Below are 14,367 nucleotides of genomic sequence, written 5' to 3' on the forward strand. Positions count from 1 at the left end.
AGAACTTCTTCCTTGAGAAAAAAATTTAGATTTAAAACTGTGTAGTATTTTAAAGTGTCTCCAATTAATTCACTAAAAGCCTTTAGAAATACACTAACACAATAAAATTTAATCTTCATAAGGGTATAAATGTCCTTTATTCCTTACAAAACCCAGAATAAAATTTTAATAAGCTGTATTTTTCTTCTGTTATCTGTAGAAATTATATAGATATACCAGATTGCATGAAGAGGAAATGTTGAAGCAATTGTATAAAAATGTATAAATAATTTATGCACATATGTCATTTGATCCTTCAAAAATTAATTCTGTATAAAAATTAATTTATTCTATTATAAGGATAGTAAGAAAGGATACCATGTGCATATAATACACATCTTAGCACTGCCTGTATAATGATTCACAGAGGAAGGTATAACTGCCCTATAAGGGAGTGTGCTAAAATATCCATATTATATATCCTCTTTGGATAGAAAATATGAGAATAGTTCTAGCATATCCCTGAGATAGTGAAAAATTAAATTAATCATTTTTATGCAACTATATTGCATTCATTAATGTCAGATTATCTCACTTAGTGGAAAGGGACAATGAAGCTAAATTCAGGAGCTGTAATCTCAGGCATCTTTTTTATGCCTCTGCCTATAGTTGTTTCTATACAACTGGGTGACAAAGAGTCTCACTCTGACCCAGGCTGGAGTGTAGTGGTACAGTCAAGGTTCATTGTAGCCTCAGGCTCAAGTCTCCAACTTCAGCCTCCCAAGTAGCTGGGACCACAGGTGTGCACCACCACATCTAGCTAATTTTTTTTTTATTTTTTGTAAAGATAGAGTCTCCCTATATTGTTCAGGCTTATCTTGAACTCCTGGGCTCAAGCAATCCTCCTGTCATGGCCCACAAAAGTGTTGAGATTACAGGCAGGAGCCACCATGCCTGGCCTGATTCATTATTAAATGGAGAAAAATGATAATCTCTCAGGTTATATCTAATTTTAAAATCCAAGATCAAGTGAGCGAAAACTTGGTGGGAGGAAAGTTTCTTTTAACATTAGACAGTACCCAAGTTAGAAATCTATTTTTTAAAAGGAAAATTAAATTCTAAAACTGAAAAATGCCATGATTGAAATTAAGAATTCAATCGATGATTTTGACAGTGGCCTAGAATAACAAGATAAAATTCTGAAGTAAAAGATGGGTAAGAATAAAATATAGATTATGAAACAAAGAGAAAAAGTGATTTAAAAACAGAAATGGCATATAAAAGACAAGGGATATGATGAAAAGATTTAACATACATGTACTTATAGTCACAGAAGAATATAAGAGAAAATACGAAGTAGAAGCAGTATTTGAAGGCATACTGCTAAATCTTCTCTTAAACTGATAAAATATTATCAACCCACAGATCTAAGAAGCTTTCAAGGCCGGGCGCGGTGGCTCAAACCTGTAATCCCAGCACTTTGGGAGGCCGAGACGGGCGGATCACAAGGTCAGGAGATCGAGACCATCCTGGCTAATACGGTGAAACCCCGTCTCTACTAAAGAATACAAAAAACTGGCCGGGCGCGGTGGCTCAAGCCTGTAATCCCAGCACTTTGGGAGGCCGAGATGGGCGGATCACGAGGTCAGGAGATCGAGACCATCCTGGCTAACACGGTGAAACCCCGTCTCTACTAAAAATACAAAAAAACTAGCCGGGCGAGATGGCGGGCGCCTGTAGTCCCAGCTACTCAGGAGGCTGAGGCAGGAGAATGGCGTAAACCCGGGAGGCGGAGCTTGCAGTGAGCTGAGATCCGGCCACTGCACTCCAGTCCGGGCAACAGAGCGAGACTCCGCCTCAAAAAAAAAAAATAAAATAAAAAAAAATAAAGAATACAAAAAACTAGCCGGGCGACGAGGCGGGCACCTGTAGTCCCAGCTACTTGGGAGGCGGAGGCAGGAGAATGGCGTGAACCTGGGAGGCGGAGCTTGCAGTGAGCTGAGATCCGGCCACTGCACTCCAGCCTGGGCGACAGAGCAAGACTCCGTCTCAAAAAAAAAAAAAAAAAAGAAGCTTTCAAAACTGCAAGCAAGATTAAAAACAAAGCAAATTAATACTGGGCACATGATAGTAAAGCTGCTAACAGTGAAAAACAGAGTAAGTATACAAAGTAGCTAGAGAGAAAAAAAGACACACTAATTGAACAATAAACTTGACAGCCATCACTTCAAAAGAGGACCATGGAATGTCATCTTAAAAGTGCTGGCAAAAATAACTTTCATTCAATACCCAAAACTGTTTCTCAAAAGTGATAGTAAAATTAAGACATTTCCAGATATATGAAAACTTAAAGGTTGCTTTACTAGCAGGCCACACTAACGGAAATGTTAACGTCTTCAGAAGGAAAACGATCCCAGAAAGAAACACAAATAGGTGTTAACAAAACAATGATAATAATGTACTGTGTGTCTAGAATACATAAATAATTGGAAGGCATATCAGTAACAAAAATTAGGGTACAAGTAAATGGTATAATGATTCAAGGTCTTAGCATTGCCTGGAAATAGTAAAAGTATTGATTTAATTGAGGTAATAAGTCAAGGATGTGTGTTAATAAAAGAGGAAGTAAAAGAGGAAATCAATAAAATAATTTGTAAAAGCGTATATAACTTAAAAAGATAACAGAGGTAGTGACATCAGCAAGATGCTGTTATAGGAATCCCCAGACCCCCCACAGATATACCAACTCAACAACAATACAAGGACCAATTCCCACGGTGATAAGTGCAGAAACCAGTTAAGAGGATCCTGGGCTCCAAGCAAGTGTAAAACTAGCTGGGCACTTTTCTGGGGCACTTTTCCTATAGTCCCATCCAGCAGCACCATCCCATTCAAACAGGGGGAAACTTCCAGCTCCTGGCTTCTCCCTGAGAAGGGAAAGAGAAAGTAAAGCGCGCATTCAGTGTTCTGACTTTTCAGGGGGGCTGTCTTGCATATCTCAGAGCACTGATGGAGCCTGGCATATTCTAAATTCCTGAGGGCAGCTGAGAATAATAAAGAGCTGGGTGGTGGGCTGATGTTCCTCAGGACCTATGACACAGCACACAGAGCACAACTCAGCTCAGCACTCTCTCCCTCATGAAGGAAAGAGAAGAGTAAAATGCATCCAAATTTCCTGAATTTCAGTGGGCAGTCCAAGTTTCTGTCTCACTTGACTCCAGGCACTGATAGGATTCAGCAGAATCTGTAACTGAGGGCTTCTCAGAACTTAAAAGAGCTGCGTGAATACTGCTGCTCCAGAGGGCCCACAGTACAGCACACAGACACCACAGACAGAAAAGGATTCGAGCTTAAAAAAAAAAAAAAAAAAAAAAGCTGGCAGATCCCTCTAATTAGGAATTATACACACAAGTCCATAGAAGATGCATCCACAGAAAAGGTTTGAGAGGCCCCTAGAATCTCTAGCCAGCCTGATTAGTAAAAGATCTTTCCATGTACAAATCCAGGCCAATAAAGACTGGGAGAGGTAGCTGGGATGGTTTGTGTGTGTGTGTGTGTGTGTGTGTGTGTGTGTGTGTGTTTGAAATGTATAGATATCAACACAAGGTAATAAGGAATATGAGAAAATAGGAAACATGGCCCAAATAGTGCACACACACACACACACTCCAGAAACCAAACCTAAAGAAATAGAGCTATATGAATTACTTGATAAAGTATTCAAAATAATTGTCATAAAGATGTTCAATGAGCTCAGGAAAATAATGCATAAGTAGAATCAGAATTTCAGCAGATAGAAAATATTTAAAAGAACTAAAAAGAAATTTTGGAACTGAAGAATACAATAATTGAACTGAAAATTTTACAGACATGTTCAACAGCAGACTCAATCAAGTAGAAGAATGAATCAGTGAACTCAAGGACACATCATTTGAAATTATCCAGATGGACTAGCAAAAAGAACAAGAAATGAAAGCGTAAAGAAAGCCTAAGAAATTGATAGGACATCCTCGAACAGGCTGTTCTACTCATTATGACAGTTTCAAAAGAAGAAGCAGCGAGATAAAAGGACAGACAGCTTATTTTTTAAAATTACGTCTGAAAACTTCCCAAATATGAGGAAAGAAATGGACATCAAGATTCAAGAAATATTAAGAATTTAGAAAGCAGCAAAAGAAAAATGATTCATTACATACAAGAGAACACCCCTAACTCTACCAGTAGATTTCTCAGTAGAAACCTTGCTATCCAGAAAGGGGTGAGATGTTATACTGAAAGTGCTGAAAGGAAAAAGAACTGCCAACCAAGAATACCAAATCCACCAAAGTTTTTCTTCAAAAATGAAAAAGCAATAAAGACCTTCCCAGTTAAACAAAAGCTGAAGGTGATCACAATTAGACCTGCCTTACAAGAAATGTTAAGAGGGAGTCTTTCGAGTTAAAATTAGGGGATGCTAAACAGAAATACATAGGTATTTTATTAAAGTATAAAGCTCACTAGTAAAGATAAATATATAGACAAAAACAGAATACTATAGTACTGTAATGGTGGTACATAAGTCACTTTAAAATCTGATATTTTAAAATCTGGTTAAAACACAAAAGTACAGAAAAACTAACTATAAAAGAATGTTAATGTATACACAATATAAAAAGATGTATTTATGACATCAGTAATATAAAATTTGGGTGGGGAGAAGTAAAAGTAATGAGTTTTGTTTTGTGATTGAAGTAAAGATGCTATCATTTTAAAATAGATTTTTATAAGAGTTTTAAAGTGTAAGCCCCATGGTAACCACAAAGAAAATACCTATGGAAGATATACAAAAGAAAACAGGAAAGGAACAAAAACATAGCATTAAAAATCTCAATAAAACACAAAGGGAGACAGTAACAAAAGGAAAGAGGAGCAAAAAGTCTACAAGCTGCAAACAACAATTAACAAAGTGGCAACAGTAAGTCATGCCCTATCAATAATTACTTTAAATAAAAATAGAATAAACTCCCTCAATCAAAAGATACAAAGAGGCTGAACTGATTTTTTTAAAGACCCAATCACATGCTAACTACAAGAGATTTGCTTTAGATTTAAAGATCTAGATAGGCTGAAAGTTAAAAGGATATTTTTAAAATTTCATGCAAATTATAACCAAAAGAGTGCAAATGTGAAAAGAGCTACTACATCAGACAAAATAGTCTTTAAGTCAAAAAGTGTCATAAGAGACAAAGAAGAACATTATATAATGATAAAAGATCAATTCACCAGAAAGACATAGCGATTATAAATATATATGCACCCAACATTAAAACACCTAAATATATGAGGCAAACATTCACAGAAATGGAGAAATAGATGGCAATACAATACAGTCAAGTGTTGTATCATAACGTTTCAACCAATAACAGACCACATGTACAAGAGTAGTCCTATAAGATTATAATGGAGCTGAAAAATTCCTATCACCTAGTGATGATGTAGCAGTCATAATGTTGTAGCACATTACTCAAATGTTCATGATGATGTTGGTGTAAACAAACCTATTGCACTGCCAGTCATATAAAAGTGCAAGATAGCACATACAATTATGTACTGTTATATACAGTACATACTTGATACAGATAATAAATGTTGCTGCTTTATGTATTTACTATACTTTTAGTAGTATTTTACAATGTACTCTTTCTACTTATTAAAAAAAAACTAAAAAAAAAAAAAAAGTTCACCATAAAACAGCCTGAGGCAAATCTTTAGAGATGTATTCCAGAAGAAGACATTGTTATCATAGGAGATGAGAGCATCACATGTGTAATTATCCCAGAACACCTTCCAGTGGACAAGATATGGAGGTGAAAACGATATTGATGATTCTGACCCAATACAGTCCTAGGCTAGTATGGGTGTTTATATCTTCATTTTTAACAACAACAAAAAAAAACACTAAGTAAAAGTGAAAAAAATAAAAAATTTCAAAATCAAAAAAAGCTGGTAACATAAGGATATAAAGAGAAAATATTTTTGTACAGCTGTACAATGTGTTTGTGTTTTAAGCTAAGTGTTATTGCAAAAGAGTCAAAAGGTTTAAAAATTTAAGTTTATAAAGTTAAAAAGTTGCAGTAACCTAAGGTTAATTTATTACTGAAGAAAGAAAAAAAATTGAGACAGAATCTCACACTGTTGCTCAGGCTGGAGTACAGTGGCATGACCATGGCTCACTGTAGCCTTGACCTGCTCAACTCAAGGATCCTCCCGCCTCAGCCTCCTGAGTAGCTGGAACTACAGGTGTGTGTCACCACACCTAGCTAATTTTTAAAAATTATTTTCTAGAGACAGGGTCTCACTATATTGCCCAGGTTGGTCTTGAACTCCTGGGCTTAAGTGATCCTCCTTCCTCAGCTTCCCAAAGTGCTGAGATTACAGGCATGAGCCACCATGACCAGCCTATAAAAAGAAAATTTTTGATAAATTGAGTATAGCCTAAATGTGCAGTGTTTTAAAGTCTACATTAGTGCACCGTAATGTCCTGAGCCTTCACATTCACTCACCATTCACTCTTTGACCCACCCAGAGAAATTTCCAGCTCGGCAACCTCCATTCATAGGGTAAGTACCCTATTCAGGTGTACCATTTTAAAAATCTATACAATGTTTTTACTGTACCTTTTAGATGTTTAGATATATTTAGGTATACAAATACTTAACATTGTGTTACAATTCCCTATAGTATTCAGTACAGTTAACATATGTACAGGTTTGTAGCCTAGAAGCAATAGATCATGTAGCCTAGGTCTGTAGTAGGCTATACTATCTAGATTTGTGTAAATATTTAAGTACACTCTCATGTTTGCACAGTGATGAATTCCTAGAATGATACAATTCTCAGAATGTATCTCCATCATTAAGTGATATGACTGTAGTAGGAGATTTTGGTACCCTACTTTCAATAAGGAATAGAACATTCAGACAGAAAATCAGTAAGGAAACAGAGGACTTGAACAACACTATAGCTGAAATGGAACTGACAGACATATACAGAAAATTCCACCCAACAGAAGCAAATACACAGTCTTCTCAAGCATATTCAGAGCATTTTCCAGGATAAATCACATGTCAGGTCACAAAACAAGTCTTAACAAATTCAAGAAGGTTGAAATCTTACTGAATATCTTTTCTGACCACAGTGGAATATAACTAGAAATCAATAGTGGAATTAAAACTGGAAAATCTGCAAATACGTAGAAATTAAACAACAGAATTTTGAATGACTAGTAGGTCAAAGGGGAAATCAAAAAATAATTTAGAAAATATGTTAAGATAAACAAAAATGAAAACACAACACATCAGAACTTACAGGATACAATAAAAGCAGTACTAAGAAGGAAGATTAAGCTGGGCAAGCTCAGTGGCTCACGCCTGTAATTCCAGTGCTTCGGGAAGCCAAGGCACAAGGATCACTTACAGGGAGCTATGATCGTTCCTCTGTATTTCAGCCTGGGCAACACAGCAAGACCTTGTCTCTTAAAAATGAAAACAAAACAAAGAAGGGAGTTGTAAATGCCTACACTAAAAATGAAGAAAGAAGAAAGATCTCAAATAAAAAACTTAACAACTCAAGCAACTAGAAAAAAAAGGACAAATGAGGAAGCCCAAAGCAAAGGGAGGAAATACTATAATAAAGATTAGAGCAAAAATAAACGAAGAAAAAGTTTAAATTAAGTTTTTAAACTTAGTTGAATTTTTGAAAAAACAAATTTGACAACCCTTAGCTAAACTAAGGAAAAAACAAAGAGACTGGAAGTCAGAAACCAAGAAGGTGGCATTACAACTGATGCCACAGTTATAAGAGGCTATTAAAATTATATACCAACAAATTAAATAACCTAGAAGAAATTGATTAATTCCTAGAAACATACAAACTACCAAGACATAATCATGAAGCAATAAAAAATCTAAACAAAATGATAACTAGTAAGGAGATTGAATCAGTAATCCAAACCTCCTAACAAAAAATAAAAATAAAAAAAGCCCAAGACCAGATACCTTTCCTGGCTAATTCTACCAAACTTTTAAAGAAGAATCAATGTTATTTTTTCTCAAACTCTTCAAAAAAAAAAAATTGAAGGAGAGGGAACACTTTCAAACTCATTTTAAAAGTACAACAAAAAATGGTAGTAAAAAATAAATCTTCAAAAAAAACTACAATCAGAGTGAACAGGCAACCTACAGAATGGGAGAAAAGTTTTGCAATCTACCCATCTGACAAAGGGCTAATATCCAGAATCTACAAAGAACTTAAACACACTTACAAGAAAAAACAAACAACCCCATCAAAAAGTGGGCAAAGGATATGAACAGACACTTCTCAAAAGAAGACATTTATGCAGCCAAGACACATGAAGAAATGCTCATCATCACTGGTCATCACAGAAATGCAAATCAAAACCACAATGAGATACCATCTCATGCCAGTTAGAATGGCGATCACTAAAAAGTCAGGAAACAACACATGCTGGAGAGGATGTGGAGAAATAGTAATGCTTTTACACTGTTGGTAGGAATGTAAACTAGTTCAACCATTGTGGAAGACAGTGTGGTGATTCCTCAAGGATCTAGAACTAGAAATACCATTTGACCCAGAGATCCCATTACTGGGTATATATCCAAAGGATTATAAATCATGCTACTATAAAGACACATGCACACGTATGTTTATTGCAGCACTATTCACAATAGCAAAGACTTGGAACCACCTCAAATATCCATCAGTGATAGACTGGATTAAGAAAATGTGGCATATATACACCATGGAATATTATGCAGTCATAAAAAAGGGTGAGACATGGATGAAGCTGGAAACCATCATGAGCAAACTATCGCAAGGACAGAAAACCAAACACCGCATGTTCTCACTCACAGGTGGGAATTGAACAACAAGAACACTTGGACACAGGGTGGGGAACATCATACACCAGGGCCTGTTGAGGTGTGGGGGATTGGGGGAGGGATAGCATTAGGAGAAACACCTAATGTAAATGATGAGTTGATGGGTGGTGCAAACCAACATGGCACACATATATACCTATGTAACAAACCTGCACATTGTGCACATGTACCCTAAAACTTAAAGTATAATAAAAATAATAAGAAGAAATAAAAATAAATATTGATCCCTACCTCACAACAATGATAAAAATATGTATATTCCAAATGGATTATAGATGCAATGTAAACAATGAAATAAAAGATACCACAGAGAATTATCTTTATGAAATAGGATCAGAAGCAAAAACTGATAAATTGAGTTTAACCAAAATTACAACTTTCTATTCACCAAAAGACAAATAGAATTAAAAACAAGCCATGAGGTTGAAAACTACTTTAAAAAAAGGAGTTATGTTCAGAATATAAGATTTGTTTAAGTAATAAGAAAAACACAAGATAAAGAAAGAAATAAAGTTTTATGGAAGCGAAAAAGAAAAGAAAAAAGACAAGAAAAACAACAGACTAGAGAAATAGGAGATTTGAACAGCTATTGCACAAAATAAGGTATAAAAATTGCTAAAATAAAATAGAAAGGTACTCAACTTCATTTAAGCATAAAATAATTTCAAAATGAGATTACAAAACTTGCCCAGTAAAATGGCTAACATGAAAATAACCTGACAAATGTAGAGATGATGTGGAGCAGCAGAAAGCCTTACACACTACTAGGAATGTAAATAGGTAAAAACATCTTGGAAAATTGGTTGGTGTTAGCTACAAAAGACAAAGATACACACATATTCTGTGACCCACAAACACAACTCTTAGGTAAAAACCTAAGAGAAATCTGTGTACATAGGCCTCAAAGAAATGTGCAATATATTTATGATGGCATTATTTGAAATAGACATTGAGGCACAATGCAAATTCCTGAACAGTAAAATAAATAATATATAGTATATTTATGAAATAGTACTAGAAACAATTAAATGAACTACAACTACATGTAACAACATGGATAATTTCATAAACAATGAGTGATAAATACAAATAACACACAAATGCACAGACAATACACGTTGTGCAATTCCAATTAGAATACGTTCCCAAAACAGGCCCAGAATAAACACAGATATAACAGGCAAATGTGCAGTTACACTGGAGGAAAAACAAGGGAAGTGATTTGGCAAGTGCATGTGAGGGGCTTCAGCGATGGAGGCAATAGAGGTTTTCACTTTCATACAATTTATGGAGCTTTATTATTTCAGCCTCTGCACATTTGTTTATGTGTTATAGGTTAAATAATAGTAAAATGTTTTCTAAATGTTCTTATTACCAAAAATAAAGAAAGAGAATATAGTGAAAATTTACTAGAAATTACAGTCCTGTTAATATGCATTGAATAATGCAGCATAAAATGAAGGAAGGCAATGTATATTGCTTTGATGTCCTATAATTCCAAAAGACTTTAGTTAAAATGGATATGTAAAAAGAGGTAAAATTTTAAGCCAGGGAAATTTGATTCTTAGAAATAAATTTACGAAGAAGTTGATAGAGAAAAACAATACGAAAATTAAACAAAAGGATGTTATACACTAACCTTTGCAAAGGATTCCTCAGCTGTCTGCAGCTGATCTTCTCTTTCCCTAGAGTCAGGTAAACTGGGGCTGAAGGCCATGAGGTCGGTCTTGGGTGGGCCCTCACCAGAGCACACCCTCGGCCTCCTGTGCGGCGAGTATGACCAGCTCCCCACCGCGCTGGAGCACACCAGTGTGGGCTTGCCCGGAGCGCATGCGCCCTCGGTGGGCGGCGCCGAGCACCGCAGCGCGGTGTACAGCAGCAGCGTGAGCACCAAAAGGCTGGACACCGCGCAGATGGCGATGATTAGGTACACGTTGACATCCACTAGCGCAGCCTCGGGACTCACAGCGCCCGACAACGCCCGTGAGGAGGCCTTTGGCGCCTGTCCACCCTCCACAAGTGACACCAGCACGGTGGCCGTGGCCGTCAGTGCGGGCTCGCCGTGGTCCTTCACCAGTACCAGTAGGCGGTGGCGCGGAGCGTCCGCTTCGTCCAGGACACGCGTAGTGCTGATCTCGCCAGTGTACAGCCCCACGCGGAACGGGATGCGCGTGCCACCAGTCCCCGGCTGCAGCTCGTACGAAAGCCACGCGTTGTAGCCTGAGTCAGCATCCACCGCGCGCACCTTTGCCACCACGTGGCCCGCACCCACCGACCATGGCACCAGCTCGTTCACTGAGCCACCGATGCCACCCGCCCGAGGCGCTAGCAGTGCTGGCGCGTTGTCGTTCTCGTCCAGCACGAACACCTGCAGCGTCACGTTACTGCCCAGAGGCGGCACGCCCGCGTCGCGCGCGCTCACCTGGAACTGCAGCAGCTCCAATTCCTCGTGGTCCAGCGGTTGCAGCGCGTACACCTTGCCGCTCTCCGCGTGCACCGACACGTAGCTTGACAGCGAGCGCTCGCCCACCCGCCGCTCCACCAGCGAGTAGGACACCAGCGCGTTCTCCTGTGCGTCCGCATCCCATGCTGACACTGTGAAGATGTGGCAGCCCGGCGGGTTGTTCTCTTTCACGAACACTGTGTACTCGGGCTGCGCGAACGCTGGTGCGTTGTCGTTCACGTCGGCCACCTCCACAGAAACACTGGCCGTGGCCCACAGCGAAGGCGAGCCCCCGTCCCGCGCGGTCACCACCAGCTCATAGGCTGACACGCTCTCGCGGTCCAGGGCACTGTCCAGCACCAACGAGTAGTAATTCTTGAAGGTGGACACCAGCTTGAAAGGGACGTGGGACGTCAAGGAGCAGGTGACCAGCCCATTGACACCCATGTCTTTGTCGGACACGCTGATCAGGGCAATGACTGTACCCAGTGGAGCGTCCTCTCTAATTGGAAGTGATAAAGACTTGAATTCCAAATCTGGGACATGATCGTTGTTGTCTTCTACTTCCACAATAACTCTACAATGGCCAGAAAGTGGGAGCTGTCCCTTATCAATGCCCTCTACAATAATTTCATAGGATTTGCTTTCTTCAAAATCAATATATCCCTTTACAATAATTTGTCCAGTAATTGGATCTATGTGAAACTTGGATTTCACATTTGGCGAAACATCATTTGAGAATGAATAAACAATGTCCCCATTCAATCCTTCGTCTAAATCTGAGGCGTTAAGTTTAATTACCAGTGTTCCATTAGGAACATTTTCTGGTAATCTCACCTTATAAAGGGTTCTGTCAAAAGCTGGGGCATTGTCATTGGCATCCAGTACTGTGATGAGTAACTGAATAGTGCCAGTCATCTCGGGTTTGCCTCCATCAGTGGCTGTGAGCACTAAAAATATCTCCGGAGCTTCTTCTCTGTCTAAAGATTTCCGTAGTATAAGCCCAAGACCTTTTACCAGCTCATCATCAGACGGTTTTTCCAGAGAAAAGTATTCATTTGGGCTCAGTCTGTAAGTGAGCAGGGCGTTCTCCCCGATATCTGCATCCGAGGCGCCCTCTAGTGGAAACTGAGAGTCAAGCGGCCTCGATTCCGCGATGGACAGGTTCTTTTGTGTTGCTGGGAACACCGGCGGGTTATCGTTAATGTCCCTCACCTCTACGTCCACATGGAAAACCTGCAGCGGCCTGTCCACGATCACCTCCAGATGGATGCTGCACTCAGCGCTCCGCCCACACAGCTCCTCGCGGTCGATCCGAGAATTCACAAACAAAATGCCATTCTGCAGATTTACCTCCAGAAGATCTCCGCGGCCCTTGGACGCCACCCGGAACAGGCGCGGCACCAGCTCCGCCAGCTCCAGCCCCAGGTCCTGCGCGATGCGGCCCACGAAGGTGCCGTGTTTGGCCTCCTCGGAGACCGAGTAGTGGAGCTGACCGTTCCCTGCCTCCCAGGTTGCGAGGAGAAGAAGCAAGAGCAGCAGACGCCGGGATTCCTGGCCGCTTCCCCAGGAAAATTCCATCTTTAGTGCACAGTGTTTTGTTCTGATTAAATATCGTTTCTCAAAGTCAAGAGAAATCTTTTGATCGGTCGGTCAAGTGCAGCTGCATCCTCCATATTTCAGACTCCAAAGAGTGCATATAGTTCCTTCCAGTAAGAATAGAAGGAATTTTCCCCTCGTCTTTCTTCTCTCATGTATTTTGTGGTAAAGAGCGACATCATGTGGCTCCAAACCGTAAGTAGCAATTGTGGAAACCCACACACACTCTACTATAAACTACTTGGTTTTATTTATTCTTTCAGCCGTTTTGGAGAATAGGAATACATTTTGTACTATTGTGGTACACATTGTACCACTGATTGATTGAGTGTGGTCCTTAGTTTCACCATAGGGGCACCTTTTACTTCAGTAGAAATAATTTTTTCAACACAGGCTTTAAGTATTACAGAGACCTAACTACACACTTTGTAAAACTTGTAACCGTAAAGTGTTGATTACAAAAATTCATTAAAGATTCCTGTATTCCCAAGAATTCCAGGGTTTTTTATTAATGATAACACCCTCTTCGCCCTAGTATTTTTGGTGTTGTAGACTTGAGGGGACTGGTCTCTAGAGAACTTCTAGTCCCAAGAACAAGCTATTGAAAGGGAAATTTGCAGATATTTTATAAAAGAATCAAAAACCATCAGCATTTAATTAAATGTCTTCCTTGAGTCATGTCAGGGCTGAAAGTGCAAGGAAGCAGGAAGTTATAGCAAATAGCTTGCATGGAAAAGCATTCCAAATAATTTCATTCATTGGAACTCATTTGCTCCCATAAGCAAGGCTGGTATTCTCATTTTGACTCTTACAGTTTATAAGTACTTGCTTGTTCTCCAGTAGGTAATGTGCCTAAGCTTCTATTTTCTCCTATAGTGCTTATATATTTTAGCCAAACTGAATATTTCCTGCTTCCAATAACATTTTTTAATAAACAAACATGTTCATTTTGTCCTGTCTATAAGTAATCCACATCATTTCTAAACCCTTCTAAAGCCAGTTTTTATAACCACTTAAAAGTTCCCTAACCCATGAAGAATGTCATGATCAAACCAATTGAACAGGTATTTTTTCTTCTTTTACAAACTGCAGCACCAGGGTGGAATCGCGTGGGCCATTTATTACATTAATTTATCTCTTATAAGCATTTGACTATGTGTGTCCTTTTTTGGAATATATTTTAAAGGGAATAGTTGTATCTTAATTGTTTAATAGCTCAGAGGGACTTACTTAATATTTGCTAAATATTTACCCTGTAGAAAAGGTTTGGTTTCCTTCCATTTCCTAATAAAATGCATTAATTTCAGGTGATCGCATAGCTAGTTGGGAAAATGTGGTGTTTCGGCAGCCTCTATAATTTTCTAAAGATACAAAAAAAGTCTCTAGACATTTCCCCAATTAAGACGT

At 38.8% G+C, this 14,367-nt stretch overlaps 1 protein-coding gene across 1 annotated transcript; it reads right to left on the reverse strand.

Moving 5' to 3' along the window:
- Positions 1–2,543: 2,543 nt before the first annotated feature.
- LOC117065736 (protocadherin alpha-4) lies at positions 2,544–13,175 on the reverse strand. The gene has a single exon (XM_033180928.1). The coding sequence runs from the start codon at positions 12,940–12,942 to the stop codon at positions 10,546–10,548; it is 2,397 nt and encodes a 798-aa protein (XP_033036819.1). The 5' UTR covers positions 12,943–13,175; the 3' UTR covers positions 2,544–10,545.
- Positions 13,176–14,367: the final 1,192 nt, after the last annotated feature.

The sequence above is a fragment of the Trachypithecus francoisi genome, unplaced genomic scaffold (assembly GCF_009764315.1).
Source record: "Trachypithecus francoisi isolate TF-2019V2 unplaced genomic scaffold, Tfra_2.0 Lachesis_group2, whole genome shotgun sequence".
Classification (NCBI taxonomy): Eukaryota; Metazoa; Chordata; class Mammalia; order Primates; family Cercopithecidae; genus Trachypithecus; species Trachypithecus francoisi.

What these genes read in the sequence shown, in the direction of transcription:
- LOC117065736 (XM_033180928.1), bottom strand. Translation starts at nt 12,942, where the DNA reads ATGGAATTTTCCTGGGGAAGCGGCCAGGAATCCCGGCGTCTGCTGCTC.